The sequence below is a fragment of the Mobula hypostoma genome, chromosome 15 (genome assembly GCF_963921235.1).
Source record: "Mobula hypostoma chromosome 15, sMobHyp1.1, whole genome shotgun sequence".
NCBI classification, from domain to species: domain Eukaryota; kingdom Metazoa; phylum Chordata; class Chondrichthyes; order Myliobatiformes; family Myliobatidae; genus Mobula; species Mobula hypostoma.
In genome coordinates, this window is record NC_086111.1 from 20269551 (window position 1) to 20291131 (window position 21581).

Sequence of the window (21581 nt, forward strand, 5' to 3'; positions counted from 1 at the left end):
GCGCATGCACCCCGCTTGCATAGGCTCCTTCGTGGGCTGGGGGCTGGGTGGTGAGGGAGGGGGAGGGGCGAGGAAAGACGGTGATCAGGTGAGGGAGGGGGAGAGGGCAAGGAACGACGGTGATCTGGCAGCGCGTAGGAAGTTTGAAACATTCTTTCCCTACGCCACTCAGTTTCCCGGTCGTCAACTCAAATAGCCAGATTAATCAGGCCATCCAGACTATCCTGCTCATCCTGGACAGCGATCTCCTGCCGGACCCCTGCATTCAGTCCACGCTGGAAGGCAGTGATGAGGGTTCTCTCATTTCATCCTGTCTCTACTACAAGGGTACAGAATTTCACTGCATAGGCTCTCACTGTTCCTCTGCCTTGGCACAGATCCAAGAGTTGGTGGGCAGCCTCCTGACCCCGTACTGGAAGATCAAAAACCCTTCTTAACTCCGCCACGAAATGTTGGAACAACTGGGCTGCGGGGTATCCTTGCTCCTGCAAAGCATTGAACAGGCTGAGTGGAAGTCCGTCAAGAAGATTGACCATGTAAGCCAATTTTCGCGTACCATCACCAAATCGACCAGGCTGGGCTTGTGGAATGTCAGCTCACATTGGGTAATAAAATTCCTGCAACCATCGGGATCACCATAATATCTGCCTGGTGGTGGAATACTCGGTTCCTGAACAGTCGAGGGAGTCGGATCTGGTCCGGGTGCGGGAGCAGGAGCATTAGTAGCAGGGATTGTCGGGGCAGCAGAGAAGGAGGACCTGCGAGATGCTGGGAGTGAGACTGAGGCGGCCTGAAGCTGCGGAATTGAGCTGGTGAGGACGTTAATGGTTGTCAGCTGGTGCTGGCTGTTCACAGTAAGTTTGTGGTCGGCACACATGAGTGTGGAAATCGCAGACACCTGAGTCCGATTGCCTGTGGTGAGCTGTTGATCAGTTGCAGCTAGGGATTATACCTGTTCCTTCAAGTGAGACTGGGCTTGTCAGCACGAGGTTATCTGCCTCATTGTCTCTGTAACTTCACTGAGAACAGATTCCATCGCCTGTAGCTTGTCTCCTACCTGACCAGTGAATCTCACGGCCAAGGTCAGCTGCTCTGTCTCTGCTGGGTCCATCTTTCTGGTCCAGACTTGCTGTCACCAGGTTCAGATATGGCCCAAGTATGGAGCGAGAGACACTGAAGCAGGTCAATAGTTCACAAATTTTATTGCGAACAGTGTTAAAGGGAAAATAAACATTAAATGCTAGGCCAAATAGGGCCATTAACTAAAACTCTCAAAAGGAAAACGAAGCCTACACTGCGTCTGAAAAGAAAATCTAAACACTCAACGGATACTGGTAGTCTTCAAAGTCAGCTGACTCAAAAGTCCAATTTCTCAGGGAAGGCCGAAAGCAAACAGGTAGCGAAGCATTGCTATGCTCTGTCCAAGTCTCGACAAGCACTATGACGGCAAGTATGGAGGTAATTATTATCACGACTAAATAATAATTAGCTAACAACATCAGAGGCTTTTAAGGGATGTTTGGATAGGCACATGGATGTAAGGAAAATGAAGGGATATGGATATTGTGTAGGTAGGAGAGAATAGTATTTGGGTGGTTTTGATTTACCTTTTAGTTGGTTAGGCACAACATTGTGGGCTGAATGGCCTGTTCTTGTGCTGTACTTTTTTAAGTTCTATGTTCTTGAAACTTGCAAATTCACGAGCGCGATTGCGATATCTATTGCACTGTTGAATCCGTGGTTGTGACACATCTGCATTTTTATCTAAGACATTTATATACATCAGACAGCAGAGGTCCCAGTACAGTTCCCTGTGGAATGCCACTAACATCACAGACCTCCAGCTAGAATAACTCCCTTCGACCACTACCCTCCGTCATCTATGGGCGAGGCAGTTCACGAATCAAAGAGACAATTTACCATGGATCCCATGCATCTTACTCTACTGGATACACATTGCATGAGGGACATCGTCAAATGTTTTACTAATATCCATGTAGACGACATTCACAGCTCTACCTTCATCAGTCACCATCTTCCCCACGTCAAATAACTCAATCGAGTTAGTATGACACAACAAAAGCCATGGTTTTCCTAATGCTCATAAATCCTATCCCTAAGAATTCTCTCCAATAACTTCCCTACCACTGACATGGCACTCATGGTTCTGTAGTTACCAGGATTATCCCCGGCTTCCTTCTTGAATAATGGAACAACATCAACTACTCACCAGTCCTCCAGGACCTCACTGTGGCCAGAGAGGACATGAAGATATTGGTCAAAGCCCCAGCAATCTGTCCTCTTGCCGCTTCAATAACCTGGGGTATTTCCCATCAGGCCCTGAGGACTTATCCATCTTAATGCTCTTCAAGAGCCCCAACACCACCTCCTCCTTTACCTTAGCATATCAATACACTCAGCACTGATCTCCTTATCCTCCACATCATTCTCCTTGCTAAATACTGACGTAAAGTACTGATTAAGATCCTTACCCACATCATCCACATCTAAGCGAGTGTTACTCCATTTATTGTTCAGCGGTCCTACCCTCTCCCAAGTTGCCTTCCTGCTCCTGATGTACGTATGCGAAGAATGCCTTGGGATTCTCTTTAATCCTGCTTGCCAAAGATTTTTCATGACCTCTCCAGGCTTTTCTAGTTCCCTTCTTGAGTTTTTTTCCGTCTTCTTTAAAATTCTCAAGGTTTCTGGTTGATTTTAGCTTCCTGAGCTTTACATAATTTTCCTTTTTCTTCTTGACTAAATTCATCACCTCTCTTGACATCCAAGGGTTCTCTTACCTTGCAATCCTTGTCCTGCCACTGACTGGAGCATACCTGTCCTGCACTCTGTGTAATTGGCCCCAAAACAGCTGTTAGCAGTGAACTCTCCCTAGTTCCTGCCAAATGCTTTTGTAATTTGCCTTGCTCCAATTTAATACTTTTCTGCAAGGTCCATACTTATCTGTATCTAAGGAGTGTGGTTACCATACATAACTGTTCACCTGGCCAGGATCATTACCAACACCAGGTCCAGTATAACCCTTCCTCTTGTTGGACTATCTACATATGATTTAAGAAATCCTCTTGGATGCACCAAACACATTCTACCCCATCTAAACCTCTTGCACTCAGAAAGTCCCAGTTTACATTAGGGAAGTTCAAATCCCCTATCACAACAACCCTGTTGTTTTTACACCTTTCCGTAATTTGATTATCTGTTCCACCAGTGGCTTTTGGGGGTCTATAGGACAATCCCATCACAATGATTGCACCCTTCCTATTTTTCAGTTTTACAGATATAGACTCAATGGACAGGTCCTCCATTATGTCCCCTCTGAGTGCAGTGTGACATTGTCCCTGATTAGTAGTACAACTCTTCCACCTCTTTTATCTCTATCCCCATCTTCTCAAAAACATTGAAACCCTGGGAAGCACCAATTCTTTTTCCTCTCTTGACAAAGTCTCTGTAATGACCTCTTGTTATGCCATACGCGTCTGGAGGAGAAATCACATCTGGAGTGGTCAATCCAGTTTTAAAGTGTTGTAAAATAAACTAGAAATAGTTTTTACTGAGCTTCATCCGTAGAGTAACATTTGTTTTCAATTGCAAAAGACTGGAAGAGAAAGTGTAATATAATGGAAAGGCTGGGTTTGTCTTTCTTTGAGTGGACTAGGCCTAGAGCATTTCTGGTAAAGGTAAGTAAATTCACGAGGGGAGAATTTTCCCCATTATGGAGATGCTTGAAACTAGAGGGCGTACATGTAAGATAAGGAGTGACAGAGTTAGAAAATTCAGCTCCCTCAGAGGATGATTGCCCGAGAAGGTGGTGGAAGCAGAGAAATATTTAAGAAGGATGTGGATAAGCACTTGAATTCCAAGGAACTCCAAAACCAAGTGCTGGTAACTGGGATTCATATAGATGGGCATTTAATAGTCAGCATGGATGTGACGGGCTGAATGGCCTACTTCTGTGCTGTATAAATCTATGTTGGTTAAATGCACTAACCCAATTAATGTTTCCATCCCAGATGAGTTAAAAAAGTAACTAGTTTTGGGAATATATCTGCGCCTAGTACAAGTAATTGGTTGTTTAAATAAACTCCAGAAATGTTGGTTGGGAATTTAGATTGGAGAGTTCAGGTTGTGCAACCAGTCTGACAACCCTTAAACGTGCTTCAACGTTGCTTGGCCTTCGTCTCCTCTGGACTGGAATCAAGCCAAACAAGCAAAGACTTCCATGGAAAGAGAATTATAAGGGGGCTTTTTGATTTCACCTGCAATGAGAAACAGTTTGAGCAAAGGCAGCCTGCATTATTGCCCCTCCTCTGATCTCCAGGGGCTCATTGCATGATCACTCATTCACGGTACACGCGCTGACACGCAGGCGCGCGCTGGAGGGAGCCGCTTCCTGCTCGCCGAGCGACGTGCTGCGCCAACAGCTGATCCCTGACCCGCACAGCTGCATCCAATTAGGCTTCCCCGGACTCCATTTGGCTGCTGCTGCCCAGCCACATGTCTACCACATGGAGATGGAAGCTGAGCTACAGACGGCTAATGTATTCCAGGCACCAGGAAGGAGCAAACTTCTAAATTAAGACTAAATTAGAATTACAGCGTGCTGGTGTTTTGAAGATCATTTGGAAACAGCTACAGAGATTATTCCTGTTCATTATTTTCAAATATAGAACAATACAGCACAGTACAGGCCCTTCGGCCCACGATGTGCCAACCCAATAATCTACTCTATGATCAATTTAAAAACGCAAACACGAGGAAATCTGCAGATGCTGGAAATTCAAGCAACACAATAAAAACTGCTGGTGGAACGCAGCAGGCCGGACAGCATCTATAGGAAGAGATACAGTCGACGTTTCGGGCTGAGACCCTTTGTCAGGACTAACTGAAAGAAGAGATAGTAAGAGATTTGAAAGTGGGAGGGGGAGGGGGAGATCCAAAATGATAGGAGAAGACGAAGTCAAAGCCCGATGGCTAAAGCCTGGAGAGCAGAGGCCTGTACTAGAGTTGGAGAATTGACTGTGTGTGTCGGGGAGGGAGGATTGACTGCGTGTGTCGGGGAGGGAGGATTGACTGCGTGTGTCGGGGAGGGAGGATTGACTGTGTGTGTCGGGGAGGGAGGATTGACTGTGTGTCTCGGGGAGGGAGGATTGACTGGGTGTGTCGGGGAGGGAGGATTGACTGCGTGTGTCGGGGAGGGAGGATTGACTGCGTGTGTCGGGGAGGGAGGATTGACTGCGTGTGTCGGGGAGGGAGGATTGACTGTGTGTGTCGAGGAGGGAGGATTGACTGTGTGTGTCGGGGAGGGAGGATTGACTGTGTGTGTTGGGGAGGGAGGATAGGGGCTTGTTTTGCTGTTGCTGTATAGTTGCTTGTTCTGTTCTGTGTTGTTCTGCCCAGCATTGTGGGCATCCAACGTTGGCACCGGGACGTGTGGAGACTCTTGTGGGCTGCCCCCAGCACACTCTAAGGTGGTGTTGCAAGCAGCAGGTTTCACTCTGTGCTTCGAAGTACGTATGATACATCAACAGACCTGAATCTCAGCCTGAACCCTCTCGGGTTTGCTCTCTCCGTTCCATGTCACCTCGGGCTCTGTGATGGTGCAGAGTGCTGGCCCAGAGATTCCATGTGACTCTGATCTTGGGTGCTGTCTGTGCCGTTTTCATGTTTGCTTCATGCTTCTTTCAGTTTCACTCGTGCATTGGATGAGCTGGTAATCTAATTAGCTCCTGTAAATTGCCTCAAGCATGGATTAGTGGCAAAAAATAGTCAACAGGGAAATGGTGGGCATGGGTAAGAATAAATTGTAAGGCTGCAGGCAAACAAGAAGGGGAATGGGATTGATGGGATAGATTCCTTTGCCAAATGAATCTGAGGGGCCAAATGGCCCCTCCAGTGTCAATGATAGGACAGGTTCTCACAGCACTATTTTGGAGCAGAAGAGCTCTGCTGATCAATATTTATCCCTGAATTATTTCTTATTAATTATTTCTTCAGTGGTTTGATCAAGGCATGACTGCAGAAGCGCGTGGACGTCAGCCAGTTAGAACAGCGAGAAGAGTTTTAAAAGGAGACAGCTTTATAGAGTGGGTGACAGAGTAGGAGGGCTTTGGCTTAATGGAGCTTAGGTGATAATGGGTCAAGGCGAGGAAGGTTGCATGTGTAGAAGTATGTGTGTGAGGCTGGTGTTCTGTGCTTGGTGTCAGATGTGGGAAGTCCTGGGGACTCCCAGCCTCCCGGATGGCCATATCTGTGCGAGGCACATCGAGCTGCAGCTCCTTAGGGACCGCATTAGGGAACTAGAGCTGTAGCTCGATGACCTTCATCTGGTCAGGGAGAGTGAGGAGGTGATAGACAGGACCTACAGGCAGGTAGTCACCCCGGGGCCTCGGGAGACAGATAAGTGGGTAACAGTCAAGAGAGGGAAGGGCAGGAGACAGAGGCCAGAGAGTACCCCTGTGGCTGTACCCCTCGACAATAAGTACTCCTGTTTGAGTACTGTTGGGGGGGACGGCCTACATGGGGAAAGCAACAGTGGCTGTGCCTCTGGCACAGAGTCTGGCCCTGTGGCTCAGAAGGGTAGGGAAAGGAAGAGGATGGCAGCAGTGATAGGGGACTCTATAATTAGGGGGTCAGACAGGCAATTCTGTGGATGCAGGAGAGAAGCACGGATGGTAGTTTGTCTTCCAGGTGTCAGGGTCCGTGGTGTTTCTGATCGCGTCCACGATTTCCTGAAGTGGGAAGCAGAACAGCCAGACGTCGTGGTACATATTGGTACCAACAACATAGGTAGGAAAAGGGAGGAGGTCCTGAAAACAGACTACAGGGAGTTAGGATGGAAGTTGAGAAGCGGGACCAGAAAGGTAGTAATCTTGGGATTACTGCCTGTGCCACGTGACAGTGAGTATAGGAATAGAATGAGATGGAGGATAAATGCGTGGCTGAGGGATTGGAGCAGGGGATGGGGATTCAGATTTCTGGATCATTGGGACCTCTTTTGGGGCGGGCGTGACCTGTACAAAAAGGATGGGTTGCACTTGAATCCCAGGGGGATCAATATCCTGGTGGGGAGGTTTGCTAAGGCTACTGGGGAGAGTTTAAACTAGGTTTGCTGAGGGAAGAGGCAGTTGGCTCACAAATAGAGAAAGCTTGGAGTCAGTGTGAGAGGGAGGATAGGCAGGTGATAGAAAAGGGACGCGCTCACGCCGATGGTTTGAGATGTGTCTACTTTAATGCAAGGAGTATTTTGAACAAGCAGATGAGCTTAGAATGTGGATCAGTACTTGGAGCTATGATGCTGTGGCCATTACAGAGACTCGGATGGCTCAGGGGCAGGAATGGTTACTTTGAGTGCCAGGCTTTAGATGTTTCAGGAAGGACAGGGAGGGAGGCAAAAGAGGTGGGGGCGTGGCACTTTTGATCAGAGATAGTGTCACGGCTGCAGAAAAGGAGGAAGTCATGGAGGAATTGTCTACGGAGATTAAGTGGGTGGAAGTTAGGAACAGGAAGGGGTCAATAACTCTATTGGGTGTTTTTTAATAGATCACCCAATAGTAACAGGGACATTGAGGAGCAGATAGGGAGACAGATTCTGGAAAGGAGTAATAATAACAGGGTTGTTGTGGTGGGAGATTTTAATTTCCCAAGTAATGACTGGCATCTCCCTAGAGTGAGGGGTTTGAGTTTAGGAGCCGAGGGATAATGTTGCAGCTATATAGGATCCTAGTCAGACCCCACTTGGAGTACTGTGCTCAGTTCTAGTCGCCTCACTACAGAAAGGATGTTGAAACCATAGAGGAGATTTACAAGGATGTTGCCTGGATTGGGGAGTATGCCTTATGAAAACAGGTTGAGTGAACTAGGCTTTTTTTCCTTGGAGCGACAGAGGATGAGAGGTGACCTGATAGAGGTGCATAAGATGATGACAGGCATTGATCTTGTGGATAGTCAGAGGCTTTTTCCCAGGGCTGATATGGCTAGCATGAGAGGGCACAGTTTTAAGGTGCTTGGAAGTAGGTACAGAGGAGATGTCAGGGGTAAGTTTTTTTACGTAGAGAGTGGTGAGTGCATGGAATGGGCTGCCAGCGACGGTGATGGAGGCAGATACGATAGGGTCTTTTAAGATACTCCTGTACAGGTACATGGAGTTTAGAAAAATAGAGGACTATGGGTAACCCTTGGTAATTTCTAAGTAAGTACATGTTCGGCACAGCTTTGTGGACCAAAGGGCCTGTATTGTGCTATAGGTTTTCTATGTTTTTAAATTAAAAACACCTAAACAGACTATCAATTATTAGCTCATTATGTTCATAGGTTCTTCTTACATGTATGTAGATTGGCTGTGACATTGCCTGTTGCATCTGTGCTTATCTTGCACAACTACTTCTTACTCTGTAAAAGGTTTTCCGAAGTTGGTATAGGATGAATTAATACAAACTTGTCTTCCTTTGACCTGCAGGAGTTGATTTCACCCTAATCTTCTCTCCCACTGTCCTGGCAACAATGACACCCATCCCAAGCTACGGAAGATTATTCAACAGTTTCCTTAGTTTATCCAAATGGTGCCCTTCCAATGGGGTCTAGATTGGGAAATTCGGCCTCAGGCTGGACAGTGGGCTTGATGTCTTCTCGAAAATTACCACTAGAATTAAAATAGGCTGTTCACCTCATCATGCCTGTGATGGCAGGAATACAATATCCAGTCTGATCTCAGTTTTAAACTTGTAACGGCATAGCCTTGTCAAGTTTCATCCATTTCAACTATACAACAACGAGCACCCGGCCGTTTTTTAATCTGATGATGGATTCCACTTTTTCTGCTGTTTGTGCAGTGAATTCCAGATCCTATTACCACCCTGGAGAAAGGATCCCTAGCACCCAGGACATGCCCTCTTCATTACCACCGCCAGACCCCATTACCACCCAGAGATAGGACCCCACCACCCAGGACATGCCCTCTTCATTACCACCACCAGACCCCATTACCACCCGGGCGATAGGACCCCACCACCCAGGACCTGCCCTCTTCTCATTATTTGGAAAACTCAGAAGGTCAGGAAGCATCTGTGGAGTCACCATCCCTAGATAATTCTAATGAGAAATCCTGGCCTTGAAATGTTATCTACTTCTCCTTCCACTGTTGCTGCCTGATCTGCTGAATGTTTCCCCAGCATTTTTTTCTTCTTTCATTTAAGACCCCAAGTTATTGCCCTCTGTGCTAAGAAATATCAGTCTGTCCAATCTACTGTATGTAGTCTCCCGTTAGTCTCCCGTATGCTGAAGAATACGGAATCAGAATCAGGTTTATTATCACTGACATATGTTGTGAAGTTTGTTGTTTGGTGGCAGCAGCACAGTGCAATACATAAAGTATACTAAAACTTTGAGTGTGTGTCTTCAGACTTCTCTACCTCCTCCCTGACGCTAATAATGAGAGGAAGGAATGCAAGTATTGGGGGGTGGGAATCCTTCATGATGGATGCCACCTTCTTGAGGTACTGCCTATTGAAGATGTCCTCAACGGTGGGGAGGGCTGTGCCCAATACAACCTCAGCTTCAGCAGAACTTCAAGAGAACTGAAATTCTCCACACTCGTAACAGCTGGAATTCTTTAGAATGATCACCTCCTTCCTGCAACATGGTGACCAGAATCCATTATCCATTCTCAATGTGATATAACTAATTTTTATTTGGTTAGAACATAGAAAAATACAGTACAGGATCAGGCCCTTCATCTCACAATATTATGCCGAGCCAATTAAATTAGTAATCAATTGGTTAACTGGACTAATCTCTTCTCCCTACACAATGTCCATACCCTTTCATTTTCCTCACATTCATGTGTTTATCTAAACATCTCTTAAAAGTCCCTGATGTATCTAATGCAACATGACTAGTTTTATATTCTGGACCTTTGCTAATAACAAAAAGCATCTGATATTCCTGCTACCTGCATGTGCGGACATACACTTCCAGGGTCCACTCCCTTCTCTGCACCCTCATCTTTTCCGTGCATCCTCTTACCTTGCTGCACTTGTCAGATACAATCCCCACACTTTCCAGACTATCATTGTCCTGGCACCAGACCTTCCCTCCAGCTGCCTTCCTTACTTTCAATCAGCCAGCAACCACTGCATCATCTCCAAACTCTCAAATCATGTCTCTTCTGTTTATGTCCAAGTCAATGCTAAAAGAAACAGTCTTGCAATAAACCCTTAAGGAAAGCTGCACGTACAAAAATCATTTGTAAACACTACCTGCCATTGAGACAGCTTTGGATACTATTTTCCCTTGGATCTCGTAGGCTTTAAAATTACTGAACAGTTATCATTAGGGTCTTTATGAAAGCCTCATTAAAATTAACATAAAATTCAAACGTGCCCCAGAAAGGAAAAGTCCACAAAAAGTGGTGAATACGATCCAGTCCACCACAGGCAAAACCATCCCCATCATTGAGCACATTTCAAGGAGCCCTGTCATAAGAAAGCAGCATCCACCATGATTGATGCCCACCATCCATGCTGTCCTCTCACTACCATTAGGCAGGAGGTACAGGAGCCTTGGGACCATCATTACCCGGTTCAGGTAACATTACTCTACAACCGGCGTGGGTAACCTCATTCACCTCAACACTGATCTGTCTCCACAACCCACAGACTCACTTTCAGGGACTCTTTAATTCATGTTTGCAGTATTATTTATTTACTTTTTTATTATTTGCATGATTTGTCTTCTTTTGCAAATTGGTTATTTGTCAGTCTTGGTTATGTATAGTTTTCAAATAAATTCTATTGTATTTCTTTATACAATACCTGCAAGAAAATGAATCTCATGGTAGCATATAGTGACATGAACGTACTTTGATAATAAATTTACTTCAACTTTGATCATCAACAATAACCTGCCTTGATGATATCTCAAAGGATTCCACTGAGAGACGTATCTGACCTTAAAAGATCCATCGTCTTTAATGTGATTGATACCGCCTTTCAAAATGTTTCCAACAATTTGCAATGGAGATAAGTCTTTAACTCTGACTTTGACTAGTTTTGGCTCTTTCCCCCCCTTTAAGACAGTGACACCATGTTGGGAATCCCCCAATTTTCTGGCAAGTTGCCATTAGTGAGACAGGATTCCACATGATCCTCAGAGCCTCATCCATTTCCTCCCTTGCTTCTCCTAACTGACTGAGATTCTGCAGATGGTGGAAATCTAGAGCAACACACACAAAATTCTGGAGGAACTCAGCAGGTCAGGCAGCATGTATGAAGAGCAGTAAACAGCTAATATTTCAGGCCAGAGTTCTACATCAGGACTGGGAAGGAAAAGAGAAGAGGTAGAGTAATCAGGTGGAAGGACGCAAGGGAGAATGAGCTGGTAGGTGATGAGTGAGACCAGGTGAGAGGGAAGGTGGGGGAGGGTGATGATGTGAAGGGAGATGATAGGTGGAAGAGTTAAAGGGCTGAAGAAAAGGGAATTTGATAGGAGAGGACAGGAAGAAAGAGGAGGAGATGGGGCACCAGATGGAGATGATAGGCAGGTGAGGAGAAGAGAAGGTGAAAGAGGGGAGCCTTAATGGGGAATGGAATAAGGAAGAATGGGGAGGGCTGTATTGAGGCTGAGATATCTGCATCCAATCACTTATCTACTTTTAAGCATATAATACTTTCCGTTTGAGTGTATTTATTCCGTTCAACCATTCACTCTGCTCTTTCATAGTTTTCACCACCTTCTTATTCTGGCTTCTTCCTCCAGTCCTGCTGAAGGTCTCGGGCTGAAACGTTGACTGTTTATTCCTCTCCAAAGATGCTGCCTGATCTGCTGAGTTCCTCCAGCATTTTGTGTGTGTAACTCTGGATTTTGAGTATCTGCAGAATCTCTTGTATTTATTCTTACACTAAAATCTCTCCATCATACCCTCTCTTGTTTAAACACACATCCTCCCCCCCACCCCCATCTTCGAGTCTACATTCATCACTGGGTAATTCTTGAGTATTATATATTCCTGAATATCCCTTTTATCCTTTGTGTGTTTACAAAACATTTTTGGGCCTTCATCTCTCTTGACCTGTTTTCTCTTACTTTCACTCTCGAACTTTAATACCTCCAGGCCTTCTATGTTGTTGAGCTCTTGGTATCCGACAAAGGCTTTGTTTTCTCCCTTACCCTTTCTTGTGCTGTGCTGGGATGACTAAGTTCCCTTTCAAATGCCTGGCTATAATCACTGCCAGGTTAACAAGGTGCATGTCCGCCTTGGAGCAGTGGGTCATCATGGGAAGGTGTCGCCATGATGTGCAGAAGTCACTGGGAAGACTCAATTACGGAAGTGTCCTGGCCATGTCCTGTATTGACATTTGAGCCATAGAGCACTACAGCACATAAACAGGCCCTTCAGCCCATCTAGTCTGTGCTGAACTGTTATTCTGCCTAATCCCAATGACCTACACCTGGACCATAGCCCTCCGTACCCTTCCCATCCATGTACTTATCCAAATTTCTCTTAAATGTTGAAATTAAACCTGCATTCACCACTTTCACTGGCAGCTCATTCCACACTCTTACCACCCTCTGAGTGAAGAAGTTCCCCTTAAAATTTTCATCTTTCACACTTGACCTATGACCTCTGACCTCTACTTCTAGTCTCACCCACACCCAGTAGAGAAAGCCTGCTTGCATTTACCTCAACTATACCCCTCATCATTTTGGATACCTCTATCAAATCTCCCCATCACTCTGCTACACTCCAGGGTATAAAGTTCTAACCTTTTCCCTATAACTCAGATCCTCAAGTCCCGGAAGCATTCCTGTAAATTTTCTCCACACACTTTCAACCTGATTAATATCTTTCCTGTAGGTGACCAGAGTTGCACACAATTCTCCAAATTAGGCCTCACCGACCTCTTATACAACTTTAACATAACATCCCAATAACATAACATGTCAATGTACTTCACTCTGGCAAAATAAATGAATTTCAATCTAAAGTTAAGAAATGGGAGCAGTTGCTGGCCCTTTGGCCCTGTGTGGCTAGGCATAGGTCAAATACCATCAATAAGTTTGCTGACAATACAACCATTGTTGGTAGAATCTCAGGTGGTGATGAGAGGGCGTACAGGAGTGAGATATGCCAACTAGTGGAATGGTGCCACAGCAACAACCTGGCATTCAATGTTAGTAAGACAAAACAGCTGATTGTGGACTTCAGGAAGGGTAAGATGAAGGAACACATAACAATCCTCATAGAGGGATCAGAAGTGGAGAGAGTGAGCAGCTTCAAGTTCCTGGGTGTCAAGATCTCTGAGGATCTAACCTGGTTCCAACATATCGATGTAGTTATAAAGAAGGCAATACAGCAGCTATACTTTATTAGGAGTTTGAAGAGATTTGGCATGTCAATAAGTACATTCAGAAACTTCTATAGTTGTACCGTGGAGAGCATTCTGACAGGCTGCATCACTGTCTGGTATGGAGCGGCTACTGCACAGGACCGAACGAAGCTGCAGAAGGTTGTAAATCTAGTCAGTTCCATCTTGGATACTAGCCTACAAAGTACCCAGGACATCTTTAGGTAGCGGTGTCTCAGAAAGACAGCATCCATTATTAAGGACCTCCAGCACCCAGGGCATGCCCTTTTCTCACTGTTACCATCAGGTAGGAGATACAGAAGCCTGAAGGCACACACTCAGTGATTCAGGAACAGCTTCTTCCCCTCTGCCATCTGATTCCTAAACGGACATTGAAGCTTTGGACACTACCTCACTTTTTTTAATATACAGTATTTCCGGTTTTGCACATTTTAAAAATCTATTCAATTTATGCAATTGATTTACTTGTTTATTTATTATTATTGTTTTATTTTATTATTATTATTTTCTCTTCTGTACTATGTATTGCATTGAACTTCTGCTGCTAAGTTAACAAATTTCACGTCACATGCTGGTGATAATAAACCTGATTCTGATTCTGATGTCTCTTCGGCCGTTCATTCAAGATTACGGGGGATCTTCCATCATATTTATATTTTCCTGTGCTACTTCCACATCCCTTATTCCTTTGACATCCCGAAATCGATCTTCCTCTTCTTTGAGTGGACAACTAACCTTCCACAGCCCGTGAGCATCGAGAATTCTAGAGAATCACCATCCTGTGAATGAGGAATTCATCTTCTGCCCACTGTCTATCAAACACATATTTGCACTCATCCCCCACTAATTAGATTTTGTTCTCTCCAAATTCCCTCCAATGTCCCCTAGATTTAACCACACACTTACACACTGGTAGCAGTTTGTGCTGTCCAATTAACCTACCCAGTGGATGTGGAGAGGATGTTTCCTACAGTGGGGGAGTCTAGGACCAGAGCGCACAGCCTCAGAATACAAGGACATTCTTTTAGAACAAAGATTCGGAGGAATTTCTTTAGCCAGAGTGTGGTGATTCTGTGGAATTCATTGCCACAGATGGCTATGGAGGCCAAGTCATTAGATACAGTTAAAATGGACACTGACAGGTTCTTGATTAGTAAGGGTGTCAAAAGTTATGAGGCAAAGGTAGGAAAATGGGGTTGATAAATCAGTCATGGGCTATTCCTGCTCCTAGGTGTTAAGGTCTTATGGATGTCTGGAGACCGTTGGCCAGATGCAAAAAGCATGTTCCACGTCATGAGCTGCTAATCCCCAACATCACGGTGCTGTTGTGCCCAGTGTCATGGTTTTGAACTACAGAAAGGATATAATAACTGATAACAGTGTATGTGCTGCCCAGTTTTATCAAGATGCATATGACAGGATCAGATCACTGCAGCAATGATTCAGTGGGGAGCAGTGGGTAGGCACACAATGTGCTCTTCTGTAATCCAAGTCCAACCACAAGAGCTTGTCACAGAGCCTTAGAAAAGTACAGCACTGAAACAGGCCCTTCAGCCCATCTTGTCCATGCTGAAACCATTTAAATTGCCTACTCCCTGCTCTGGGACCATGCCCTCTATACCCCTACCGTCCATGTACAATGTTCTTTCTTCAATCACAGTGCTGCCAGTTCTTCTACACCCAACATTAGTTAATCATTAGCGACAAAGGAAGATCACTGGAAAGGCTTCTGCCTCGCTGTTTGCTGTAGCAGTATTTGAGAGTGATGCGTTTCACTTAGCATCAGGCAGAGGGATAATTTCATGAAATTATCATTATCTGTGCTGGCAATGGGCCAACTTCCCACCTCACTTCAGGTCAAATGTAGTCAGCAGCCACTTTATTAGGTACCTCCTGCACATAATCATGTGGCCACTGACTCTGCGTTCGTGGTCTTCTGTTGCTGTAGCCCACTCACTTCCAGGTTCAAGGAATGCTTTTCTGCGCAGAACAACCGCAATGCATGGTTACTCGAGTTACTGTCGCCTTCCTGTCAGCTTGAACCAGTCTGGCCATTCTCCTCTGACCTCTCTCATCAACAAAGCATTTCCACCCACAGAACTGCTGCTTACTGCACTGAATGTCTCCATTTAGAACACAGGACGTAGGATCAGAACATCATGACTGATTTACTGTCCCTCTCAACTCCACTCTTCTGACTTCTCCCTGTAATCTTTGACATCCTTACTAATCAAAAACCTACCAACTTCCACTTTAAATATACCCAATGACTTAGCCTCCACAGCCATCTGCGGCAATGAATTCCACAGATTCATCAGTCTCTGGCTGGAGAAATTCTTCCTCATCTTTGTGGAACAGCAGGGACTACTACACTTTGCTTTATGGAAATCCGCCATTTTGGAGGCAACACTGCAGCCTGATGGCTTTACCATTCTCTGCATAGACAGGACAGTTCTTCCAGTGTATAGGCAGAGACTAAAGTCTATAACACCAGTGGTGAGAACAAAGGAAGATGGAGGAGCACTTACAGGACTGCTTTGAGTCAGCAGACTGGAAAATATTCAGGGACTCATCTTTGAATCTGAATGAATGTGCCACAGTTGTCACCGACTTCATCAAGACCTGTGTAGATGGGTGTGTGCCTTCGAGAACATACCAGACATACCAAAACCAAAAGTTATGGGTGAACCAGGAGATTCATAGTCTGGTGAGGGCTAGATCTGTGGCATTCAATACTGGTGGCCCAGAACTATCCAGGAAGTCCAGGTATGACTTATGGAAGGCTATTTTAAGGGTGAAAAAACAATTCTGATTGAAGTCAGAGATGGAGTTGGATGCATGTCAGCTCTGGCAGGGTTTGCAGGCCATTGCTTCCTACAAGGTGAAACCTAACATCACGATGCCGTAACTCCCAGATGAGCTCAACGCCCTTTATGCACGCTTTGAAAGAGCATCTGGTGACCCTGTGATATCCGTCTCGGAGGCCGATGTCAGAACAACTTTCAAGGGGCGAACCCTCGCAAGGAATCTGGCTCTGATGGTGTAACCTGGTAGGACATTGAAACCTGTACTAACCAACTGGCAGGAGTGTTGAAGGGCATTTTCAATATCTGATTACTGAGTCAGAAGTTCCCACCTGCTTCAAAAGGACGACAATCATACTGGTGCCGAAGAAGAGCAGGGTGAGCTGTCTCAATAACCACTGCCCAGTGGCATTCACATTCACTGTGATAAAGTGCCTTGAGAGGCTGCTCAAGGCCATAATCAACTCCTGCTTAAGCAAGGAACTTGACCCGCTGCAATTTGCCTCTCACCACACCAGGTCCACAGTGGATACAATCTCACTGGCTCTCCACTCGATCTTGGATCATCTGGATAGCAGCAATATCTACATCAGGCTGTTGTTTATTGACTACAGCTCAGCATTTAACACAATCATACCTCAGTTCTAATTAACAAGCTCCAAAACCACTGTAGCTCCCTCTGCAACTGGATTCATGACTTCCTCACTGGGAGATCACAGTCAGTGCAGATCAGAAAAACTATCTCTTCCTCACTGATAATCAACACTGGTGCACCTCAAGGATGCATGCTTAGCCCACTGCTCTACTCTCTCTACACCCACAAATGTATGGATAGGCACAGCTCAAACACCATCGGGGGACGGAGCTACGACGGCACTAGACAGTGGCTTCTTCAAACTCATCTGCGGAAAGAGCTTAATTTCTATCTTTAATGTCTCCCTTTTTCCTTTTCAAGGTGGACGGGGTTCTGTCAAAGACTCTGACCTACATCTGCACTCAGACTTGGGTTCTTTACGATGTTGGCTACTGCTCTTGGGGCTCTCCGACTGGCTATTTATCGATATCCCAAGGATACGGCCCAGAAGACAAGCTTGCCTTTGGGGTTCCAAGGCTTTGCGGCCCTGGGGATGAGCCAGTTCTATGCCAGTGCCACGAACTGAAGCATCACAGGAGAAAACTGAACATCAGGAACAGCAGATCAGCTATCAGGTTTCTGTACTCAGATCCCTCTCTCTACCTCTCTTTCTCTTGTTGGTGGGGAACACTTTGTTGCCGATTCTCAAGTCGGAGAACTCAGCAAAAAAAAAGCAACGCGGCAGACTTTAACATCGTAAATCAGTGAGTGTTTTTTTTTCTATCTTGTTTGTCTTCCCTCTTGCTGTGTGCGCCTCTCTGCCCCTTTATTAGGGAGAGAGCCTGTAATATGTGGATTGTCGGGTGAATGATTTGTACTGAAGATCTTTCTTGGGGGCTTTGCTATTCCTTGCTTGGTGGGTGGAGGGTGTTGATGCTTTTTTGCAGAAGTGGGAGAGGGTCGATGCTTTGCTGCTACTTGTGTGTGGTGAGGAGGAGTGGGTGGGCTTTGGGGTTCTAACATTTTTTCTGTCATTCACTCTTTGGGGTACCGTTCTGTTTTCATGGATGTCTGTGAAGAACAAGAATTTCAGGTATACACTTTCTGATATTAAATGGAACTATTGACTGTTGAAATTTGCTGATGACACAACTACCGTTGGCAGAATTTCAGATGGTGATGAGGAGGTGTACAGAAGTGAGCTAGATCAGCTGGTTGAATGGTGTCACAGCAACAGCCTTGTACTCAATGTCTGTAAGACCAAGGAACTGATTGTGGACTTCAGTCATAGTCATAGCCATACTTTATTGATCCCGGGAGAAACTGGTTTTCGTTACAGTTGCACCATAAATAATAAATAGTAATAAAACCATAAATAGGAAGGGGAAGTCAGGAGAACACATGATTCCTCATCCAGGGAAAGCAGTGGAAAGGGTGAGCAGTTTCAAGTTCCTGGTGTCAACATCTCTGAGGATCTGTCCTGGGCCCAACATATTGATGCAATTGCAAAAAAGGCACGAAAGAGGCTATATTTCATTAGTAATTTGAGGAAACTTGGTATGTCACCAAACACTCTCACAAATTTCTACAGGTGTAACTTGGGAAGCATTCTAACTAGTTGTATCACCTTCTCCTATGGAGGAGCCACTGCACAGGATCAGAAAAAGCAGCAGAAAGTTATAAACTCAGTCAGATCCATCATGGGCAACAAGCCTTCCCAGCATCATTCAGAAGATGATACCTCTAGAAGCCGACACCCATCGTGAAGAACCCCCATCACCCAGGACGTGCCCTCTTCTCATTGTGACCATCAGGGAGGGGGTAATGGAGATACATCCATCATTACTGACCCCCATCACCCAGGACATGCCCTTCCCTCATTGTTGCCATCAGGGAGGAGGTACAGGAGCCTGAAGACACAGTCACTGTTTCAGGAACAGCTTCTTCCCCTCCACCATTTCTGAATGGACAATAAACCCATGGATACTACCTCACTCTTGTTTTCTCCCTTTTTGCACTACTGATTTAATTTAATTTTTATACCTATTTCTTATTATGATATATAGATTGTTTAATTATTTTGTTTTGCAATGTGCTGCTGCCACAAAACAACAAACTTCACGACATATGCCAGTGACATTAAACCTGATTCTGATTCTCAAGGGACATTCTTGTGTGGCTGTGCCCCCTGGTCCTAGACTCCCCCACTGTTGGAAAGATTCTCTCCACGTCCACTCTATCTAAACCTTTCAATATTTGACAGGCTTCAATGAGATCCCCCCCCTCTCATTCTTCTAAACTCCAGTGAGTACAGGCCCAGAGCCATCAAATGCTCCTCATACATTCACTCTTTCAATCCTGGGATCATTAGTGCAAACTTCTGGACCCTCTCCAATGACAGCACATCCTTTCTTAGTTAAGGGCCCAAATCTGCTCACAAAACTCCAAGTGCAGTTAGACCTGCATCATTCAGCACATACATCTCAGGGACCCCCAGGGCAGTATCACTCCCTGTGCATTGAAGAGTCAGTCTGCCCCATTCATAAGCACCTCTTAACATTCTCCATTTTCACCTAAACCTCCGCTGTCTGTAAGGAGTTTGTACATTCTCTGTGTGACCACATGGATCTCCTCTGGGTGCTCCAGTTTCCTCCCACAAAGATGTCCATTTAGGATGAGTGAGTTGTGGGCATGCTTTGTCGGTGCCAGAAGTGTGGTGACACTTCTGGTACACAGCACAACCCTTGCTGATTTTATTTGGCATCACTGACATTTTTCATTGTATGTTTTGATGTACATGTGCCAAATAAAGCTAATCTATCTTTCTTTCTTTATTTCTACCTTTCTCTGATTTGAGGTGAGCGGGGGAAAGATTTGAAAGGGGCTTGTGGAGCAACTTCACACAGAGGGGTGGTGTGTATGTGGAACAAGCTGCCAGAGGAAGTATTTGAAGTAGCCACTATAACAATATTTAATCGACACCTGGACAGGTACTTGGAAAGTTGTAGAGGCAGGAAGGCCAAACACAAGCAAATGGAATTAGCTAAGAAAGGCATCTTGGTTGTTATGGGACAGTTGGGCCAAAAAGCCTGTTTCTGTGTTGTATTTTTCTATGACTCTACTCTATAGCTCACGTGGTGGTTGACAGGTGCTCACAATAAAGTTATGAATGCTTTTCTTAACCAAATTCTCAATATTAAGCTATAGGAAAAAGTAATGGGATTCTTCTGCGAGCTGGCAAAGGAGTGATGCGCCAATTTGCCTCTCCCTATGTTTCAAGGGAACCTACTGCATTAATGTGAAACATGGAAACTTTTTATCTTTGTTTTATCAAGTTTCCTTCACAAGTAAAATTGGACCATCTCTGACTCCTTCTAGTACCTGCATTCTTAAATCTCCCTGAAAGGCACAGTTAGGCACTGAGCTCACTGCAATCCCTTTCAGTGCTCACCTCGTGTTCCGGCAAAGGTACCATCTGAAAGCCATCAGCTGCACAGAAATAGGGAAGAAGTGAAATTGTATAAAGCTACAAAGGAGGCTTATTCACAGGCCGGGTTTACCTGAACTGCTGATGTTCCTTTGAGCTGCGGATCTTTGCTGCAAACCTCTCTGCCAGCTTGTCCAGGCTGCGCGAGTACTCCACCTCGATCTCCGCCTTCCTCCTGAAGAACTCCTGTAAATCCTGCAGAAGCTGGAGACGGGATTCCGATTGCTGCTCCAGGCATTTCAGCTGCTCCGCCAACTGTGCTCGGATTTCTACAACAGACATGAAAGGCTATCGGTTAAAACCGGAAGGGGAGAAAGAAATGGAGCAGTAATAAGTCAACAGCAACCTGGGATTCTGCAAAAAGGTTTGAAATTAATCATTTTTGCAGTAACATCAGCTTATTTATTAAATTCATCTCCAGGTTACATATGGTTATATATATGTACAATCATAATAAATTTACTTCGACCTTGACCTATTTATGCACAGCAACATCCCACAAGTAGTGATGTGATAAATGATTAGGTAATATTATTTAAGTGTTTTTTGAACCAAAGAATTTTAAACAGAACATTACAGATGTTTCTTCAAAATAGTGCAACAAAATCTATATTCACTGGGTTACCCAGGGAACGTCAGCTAACTTCTGTTCCAAAAGATCCTGACTGTATCTACCATACAAAACACACAAAGTGCTGGAGAAACTCAGCTGGTCAGGCAGCAACATTGGAGAGGAATAAACAATCAATGTTTGAGGCCGAGACCCTTCATCATGGTGGAGCTCCTCCAGCATTTGGTGAGTGTTGCTCTGGATTTCCTGCATCTGTAGAATCTCCTGTGTTTAGTATCTATCATGCTCTCGGACTGGACTATGTCAACTGCATAGGACCATAAAACATAGGAACAGAATTCTGCCATTCAGTCCATCGAGTCTGCTTCATTATTCCATTATGGCTGACTTATTGTCCCTTTCAACCCCATTCGCCTGCTTTGATACATGATAAAATAAGCCTCTCAGGTGAGACTGGAATTTACAAATTTCTGATACAGGGGTAAGGATTCCATCCACTTAGTGCGGCTGACACCTTACACAGGAGGTAATTCAGTTGAACAGAAAAGCTTTGCCCAGTTCTCCCCATACTTCCCACTCCCATTCATTGCTGATCAATTTACAACCAAGATCAATTTACCCTTGTTCTCCTTTCTGATCCTGAACCGGTCAAGTTTTCCCAAGCTCTGCTTCCACAACTGCCAGCACCCCACTGGGACCTGAGCCAAATTCCTATCCTTCATGACGAGGGATGGGGGCAGTGGGGTGTTTATTCAGCCACAAGAGT

The 21581-nt window shown here is 45.1% G+C and overlaps 1 protein-coding gene across 2 annotated transcripts in view; it reads right to left on the bottom strand.

Annotated features, from left to right (window-relative positions):
• The window catches only part of srgap3 (SLIT-ROBO Rho GTPase activating protein 3), a 289258-nt gene that overhangs the window by 170697 nt on the left and 96980 nt on the right, over positions 1-21581 (bottom strand). For both annotated transcript variants that reach the window (XM_063067831.1, XM_063067830.1), the window contains exon 2: positions 20318-20513. In XM_063067831.1, coding sequence (XP_062923901.1) covers positions 20318-20513 — 196 coding nt within the window. The remainder of the gene's footprint in view (positions 1-20317; positions 20514-21581) is intronic.